Below are 6,880 nucleotides of genomic sequence, written 5' to 3'. Positions count from 1 at the left end.
TGATCCTATTTTGCGTGAACAATAAAGCAAATATGTATGTTTGTATCATTGAATTATTTTTGGAAGTGATGCATACATTCTACAGATCGTAACAACACGGGCCTGTTGTATGATGTCAGAAAATGTCATCCTGTGAATTAATTGTATGATTTAAGACTTTGGTCAACATACAACTCATTGATACTGTAATCTGGAAGCATGCAGCAAAAATGTGCACAGATAGTAAAATAATGACTATGCTAATGAATTTATATATTTAAAAGAATTATGTGCAGACAACCAGATGTAGGCAGGAGGTGAGAGGGCATTCTCCTCACTGGTGTGCCTGGAGGTGGCTTATGCTGGAACAACCAGCGGCTGCAGTTCTGACCTCCTGGTTAAAGTTAGCTGGAGTACTGAGCTCGTAGGACACATTGTGGATGATCAGAAGCTGCAGACCGGTTGGGATCTTATCCACTATTACAGCTTTTGGCCTCCTGGATGCCTGGAGGCTTGATCTCCATTGTAAGGAATAAGGATGGCTGGTGCCTTGATTTGGTTTTGGTGAAACTGCTCAAACCCAGCAGGTATCAGAGTGGTGATGTTCTTGTCATCACACTCATGTTTGGCAGGCTCATTCAGATCACTGGCTGCACCTTCAGCTTGAGGCTTCATTTCCAGAAGAGCAGATGATTTCCTCCTTAATTTCCCAATGGTAATTTTTCTCTTCCTCCTCTAAACGCTCAGAATTAGCAGACCATTGGCTCCCATACTTTAAAGTGGTCCACAGGTGTGAGTTAGCAATCAACACCAAGTTGAGAAATGTCAGGTATGAACACTTCTTCCGAAACATCAAAGGCATGATGAAGAAGCAGTCTGGAATATGCAGGATCTCAACATCCAGATTAGATATACTTTGTCGATCAACCTCACGCAGTAACAAAACAATCACTCAACATTGCTTCTTCTATTCCTGACATTAATGTAAAAACTTTCAGCTTTGGCCACCAGATTCAGATGAATGCGTGATATTTCCTTCAGCCATCTACTTAATGTAAGACACTTTTTCCAGACCATAGCTTTATTATAGATGTACAGTATATCTCTTCTAGGGGAGACACGATTGATACTTTTCTGATCCACATTTCTATGTACAATTATAATGATAACGCAGAACAGGGTTAACTGAGTTACTTCTGGTTACAGAGGGGCAGAGTGGGCCCATGAGCCAAGCTTTAACTTTCTTGGTCAGCGACAGGAAACACATTGTCCACTGAAGACACTGCTCTACCTTCTCCAACACTCAAACTCAAAAGGTAAACTCATAGTCTGACAATGTTCAAGCTTTTGGGACTGAACGTGTAAGATTGGAGAACTTCATGATTGGAGAAATTCATGAAAACACATGTCAAAATGAAGCATACAGAGCCTCCTCTGGTCGGTCGGGGTGGAAGGGAACTGGTGGGAATAGCGTGATCCTCCCACGTGCTACGTCCTACCGGTGGAGCTCCCCGTCAGGTGAAAAGAAGCGGTTGGCTACTATGTGTTGGAGGAAGCATGGGGAAAATCAGAAAAATAATACTAAAATAAAGCATACAGAGACCAGATCAATAACATTTCTATGTTAGGATTGTTTCCTTCAGAATAAAGAATTTGACTATCTGTATTTTTCAAAAGAAATATTTCTGTGCACACGGATTCTGTTATCACCACCACCATATTGGGCTTTTGGCTTTGACTGACAGCAGAATAGCACAACACACATAGACTAAAATGACAAGTCTTTGCTGCAAATTGCCAAGGTGGGTGTTTGATAGAGAAGAATTGGTGCAAGTGGAATCCTCTTGTGTGGATTCACTCAGGCAGAGGAGAGGAGCAGGACACGTAATCCTCAAGTCTGTTATTCACATGCTAGTGAATATGTGCAGCACGGCTGGGTGGGCAAGTCTGTGTTGATCAGTCCAGAACCCTTCGAGGTCTCAGCCAACTCCAATACACCTCCTCAACCCACTGCTCTCTTTGTCTGTGCTCATGTGGATGGCTGTCCTCTCTTTAGGGTGTCCTCCCTATGCCCTCGGAGCTCGGACCCTCTGATGGAGCATCTCAGTTCCCACTAGATCTTTTACCTTGAAGAAGAACAAGGAAACGACTGAATTGGAGACCTGTTCAAACTTAAATGTTGCAGAGCAGTCCGACATTACCAAACAGCTGAATAGAAATGCTGTGGATCAGATAAGGACAAGGGTTTGTGAGTCGTAAGAGAACTGTTGTTGACAAAATCAACATCCCTGACCGGCTACACATTCACCTGAACACAGACAGCCACAAACCAAATGAAATACTGTCATCATCAGAGGATAAAGAGTCACATGATGCATTACATTAGAGCTGCACAATTAATCGAAATATTATCAAAATAATATGGCCAAGTGCAATATCCAAATAGCAGGAGCTGGCATTTTTGGGACAAAGGTCAAATGTGTTACAACATACCATTGGCATTGTGGTGCTACAGAAATTCCCCTGGCCTACGAATCATTTTCTCCAGACATTACATTACGTCGCGTCATTTGGCAGACGCTTTTATCGAAAGCGACTTACAATAACACATTTTTGTCAACAATAGAGAAATCAACTATGCAACACAATCTATGACAGCTACAACTTCTGAAGGAATAGAGTGGTCAAGTTTAGTTTTTCTTCTTCTCTTTTTGAGAGAGAGAGAAAGATGTTAGTTCAAGAAGGGCCCAATGAATATGTCAATATAATTGCAATATGATTTATTTTCTCGATCCATCTATCAAGAATTCAATAGACATGTGAAGTGGGAGACACTCAGTAATTTGTGATAAATTAACACTAGTCCTACCCACCTGGTTTGTGGCTGTCAGGAGGAACTAAACAATTTCTTTAATTTGGAGAAGAAGCCCCCCTCCTGTTTCATGTCTCCTTCATTCTCCATTTCCTTCCTGCATTGCCCTGCCTCAGACTGCTTACCACTGCCGCCCCCACCTGGACAGAGACCAACACTGCATCAGCCCAGTGCACGACCTAATACCAAACACGATTCTGCTTGAGTAATACCCAATCCGTTCTATAAACAAAGAGGAATGAGGAGACAGGGAAAGTAGGGAAACAGGGCTTAGGTCAGGATTAGGCTTCTGAGTCCGTGAGAACCCATCACGTTACCTGTGGCGGTGACCGAGACGCCGGTCACTGTCCCCTCCACCTCCGTCTCGTCCTCAGCGTAGCTCATCAGCAGAGATCGCTGTCTCTCTGTCAGGGTCCTGTACAGGAACACAACTTAGCATTTGAATATTATCATTTGAATATCATTTCCAAAAGCAAGTTGTTTTTGTGTCTTTATCTTGGGGAAAACATGAACCCAAATTTCAATAAAGTAAAAAACAGACCTGCAAACTCGTAAGACTTGAGTAATGTTACCATACAAATACCATATAAAACACTATAGAATGACGGGTTGCATCGGGCCACAGTAGAATTTAACACTTGTGGCACATAACTTAATGCTGAATGATGTGTGGTGACTGTTGTCATAAACAACATGTATGGTAGCAGAAAGCTAGCCAACTAACATAAGCTGACCTGTAAGGATTGCATCCAACAGCTTTGCATCCAACGGTTTCAAATAAATTAGAACTCTTGTCCAGTCTGTTGGCTACTAATGTTACCCGATGTCCTGCTAACAAGCTGGCAAGGCAAGCTTTCCATTATAAACAGGTTGGGAAAGATTTGGTGGGATACTGTTACAAGAATAATTTCGCACGACACACTTCAACTTTGATTTGGCAAGGTAACGCTCCTTTAGCAGCAAACAAGGTTACCTCAAAACTAATAATGGCAATGACTGCCAGATCACGACTGCTGGTATGAGAAAACTTGAGACATGTCTCACCAAAGATCATCTATTGAGAACAAGATTGACGTGACAACTTTCTGAACTGTCACTGGTCTCACTCCAATCAAAGGGAAATCGTTCTAGCCACCTGCTGGCAGACCTCATACCCATAGTGGAGAGTCTTACCTCTACTACACAATCTCTGGACACCACCAGCTGATCTGATCTGAGGTCTGTGTGACTCTGAATAAAGCCGTGGACACTCTGTCTGCCAGTCTCCATTCAGAAACAGCCCCCCGCCGCCCAGAACAAAAAAAAATCTCTTCTGATCTACACGATTCACGTGGATGACATATTTGGAATTCAAAACGGTGAATTTAGCTGAAAATCAACTACCGTAGTATGAATAAAGTAACTTGCACTAATCAGGTCACACTTTATCATGGAAAGGTCTGTGTTTGTCCGTGCTGTCTTACTTGGGCACTTTGATTTTGACGTGGACATAGTGGTCTCCATAGCCGTGGCCGCTGACGCGAGCGATTCCCTTCCCGGCCAGACGGATCCTCTGGTCTGTCTGGATGCCTGCAGGGATCTGGGCCAAAAACACCAATCAGTTACTATACTGTCCATTTATTATATTATGTTTGTGTGCATTCCACATTTGAAACGTTTCCTCATCAATGGCTTTGCTACTGAGAAATCGGCACCAATAACAGATATTGTATTTTGAACGTGTGTCCACTCACTGATAAGTTCAGTGTTTCGTAGAGGCCCTGTGCTTTGGCCGTGCCTCCCAGGATGGCCTGGGCCACAGAGATCGACACGTCGGAGTGAACGTCTGCACTGTCCCTCCTGAACACAGGACTTCTCTGGACCTGGAGACCAAACCACAACACAACAGTCACAAATCACAGAAGGTCGAAATAAAAAAAAACATACTGACAACAACAAAACACTGCAGCTCGTCTTTTCCTTCATGCAGCAGCCTGCTGAACTGTGTTACTCCAAATGCAAAGAGCTCAAGACAGCTCAACGCCTCTCACTTATTCACACACAAAGTCTGCGGAGGTTCCTGCAAAGCTGCTTTGGGTCCTGCTTGGGTTTAGTGTGAGACGCTGACACTCACCCGGAACGTGATGAAGACCTCTTTCTTGCCAACAGGCATTCTGACCGTCTGACCGTCCTCCACTCCTGCAACACAGGCAGGCAAACCACAGTGAGCCGATGTGCACAATCGACATTACAATTCGGTAACCGTGGCAAAACTGTACGTATTCACGCAACGTTTGTGAGTGAAACAGACAGCTGAGGGCGACTGACCTGCAGGCACCGGCACCATCACAGTCTTCCTCTGCTTGGTCTGTCCCGTCCCGCGGCAGGTGTGACAGGGGGTGGAGATGACGGTGCCTTTGCCACCACAGCGACGGCACGTGGAGCGCATCACAAAGGGGCCGGTATTCACCGTCTCCTACAGATGAAACGCTACGCGTGTTTAGCAATATAGCACGCAAAAAAAAAACATGATACACCTGTGGCAGTTTAAGGAAGAAAAGCAGGGTGGGCGAGGAGTCTCACCATGCCTGAGCCATTGCAGTGGTTGCAGTGCTGGACCTTGGTGCCGGGCTCGTGGCCCTTGCCGTCACAGCGCTGGCAGCTCGCCTCTAGATTCAGAGTGATCTCTTTGTTGACTCCCTTTGCTGCCTGAGTGAATGTCAGCTCCATGATGTACTGTGCCAAAAGAGGGAGACAGAGGCCAATTACTTAATTCTGATGAAAATCCACCAATGGAAATTACCAAAGGCGAGAAACTTGTCTCCGTTACAATTGTTATATATAATTTATATAAACAAGATCAGATGAGCTTTTCAATAGCAAACCTTAATCATTCTCAAAGGCTTTCACTGACATATCCCACTGACCTCCTGCGGCTGATCAAAGATGGCGTTGAAGTCTCCAAAGCCGCGGGCTCCGGAGAACTCCCCGAAGATCTTGCGGAAGAGCTCCTCTGGGTCCACGTTGGTGCTCTGTCCCCTCCAGTACTGCTGCCCTCCACCAGCCTGGCCAGTGTCAAAGCTTGCAGAGCCGTAGGTATCATACTGCTTCCTCTTCACCTCGTCACTCAGGACCTGGGGGCCACAGAAAGAGGTTTTGTTCACTCGTCATTCTAAGGAGATGGTTGAACTGGAAGACAGAGACAGTAATACTATATTTTGGTAGATGACAGGACAGAGAATGAAAGGTTTCTCTGACATATTGACTGGAAACCAAGGAAACAGACTACAGCTGTTATCACAGGAAGGTATTTAGGCTCGGCTATATGCTACATAAATCATACAACACATCATCTATCAGCCAGCTGTCAGATGGGATTAAAACACGTGGTCTTCTTGACTGGCAAATTGTGAATAGATGACTAGATGAAGGCGGACATGCTGTGTTGTTTTCCTGCCCATTTTTTTCCTCATCAAACGGCCCACTGTTTCTGTCAGTATGCTGCAAGAATGGATTTTGTGTTAGACTTAGGCTCATGTATTTTCAAGAAAATGTTACATTTTTCAAAAATATGCATCATTTGACCATTATTATTACCATATATGTGTACAAGAATTCGGAAAAGCTACAGCAGATAATGAACAATCTTAAAGATGAAACTTGCTAAAGAAGTCCACTGGGGACCAACAACAATAACCAAGAGAGCTGGGAAAAGTCATCTAGTTAGTTTTCATGCTTCTCCAGATTGATTTTAAATTTGATAGGTGGTGCCCACAACGTCTTGGGTGCTGTGCCTAAGCCTTATAATGGTAGGGAAAACCCTGATAGCCGTGCATCCCTGAAAGGAAACACTAATGCAGACATGATACAGTGAAGGTATAAAAAAGGAAGCTTGGAAAATGACTGGGGCCAAACCTCATAAGCCTCAGCCAGCTGAGCAAATTTCTCCTTGGCCTGTGGGTCGTCTTTGTTGGTGTCAGGGTGGTACTTTTTGGCCATCTGAGGGATGACAACAAACACAAACATGGCTGTCATCTACTGCTGTAATTG

General features: G+C 44.3%; 1 protein-coding gene across 1 annotated transcript in view; it reads right to left on the bottom strand.

The window, feature by feature from the left end:
- Nucleotides 1–1,061: 1,061 nt before the first annotated feature.
- Nucleotides 1,062–6,880, bottom strand: part of dnaja3a (DnaJ heat shock protein family (Hsp40) member A3a) — a gene marked incomplete at its 5' end in the record, with an annotated part of 6,855 nt that continues 1,036 nt past the window's right edge. The window contains 9 exons of the mRNA XM_083650178.1: nucleotides 1,062–2,105; nucleotides 3,169–3,266; nucleotides 4,315–4,430; nucleotides 4,585–4,713; nucleotides 4,965–5,029; nucleotides 5,159–5,306; nucleotides 5,414–5,566; nucleotides 5,758–5,964; nucleotides 6,746–6,829. Of these exons, the coding sequence (XP_083506304.1) occupies nucleotides 2,083–2,105; nucleotides 3,169–3,266; nucleotides 4,315–4,430; nucleotides 4,585–4,713; nucleotides 4,965–5,029; nucleotides 5,159–5,306; nucleotides 5,414–5,566; nucleotides 5,758–5,964; nucleotides 6,746–6,829 (1,023 nt within the window). The 3' untranslated portion in view covers nucleotides 1,062–2,082. The remainder of the gene's footprint in view (nucleotides 2,106–3,168; nucleotides 3,267–4,314; nucleotides 4,431–4,584; nucleotides 4,714–4,964; nucleotides 5,030–5,158; nucleotides 5,307–5,413; nucleotides 5,567–5,757; nucleotides 5,965–6,745; nucleotides 6,830–6,880) is intronic.

Source organism: Poromitra crassiceps, assembly GCF_964638095.1.
Source record: "Poromitra crassiceps genome assembly, chromosome: 13".
Taxonomy (NCBI): Eukaryota; Metazoa; Chordata; class Actinopteri; order Beryciformes; family Melamphaidae; genus Poromitra; species Poromitra crassiceps.
The sequence above is the reverse complement of the archived record's forward strand: the minus strand, read 5'-3'. Positions and strand labels throughout refer to the sequence as shown.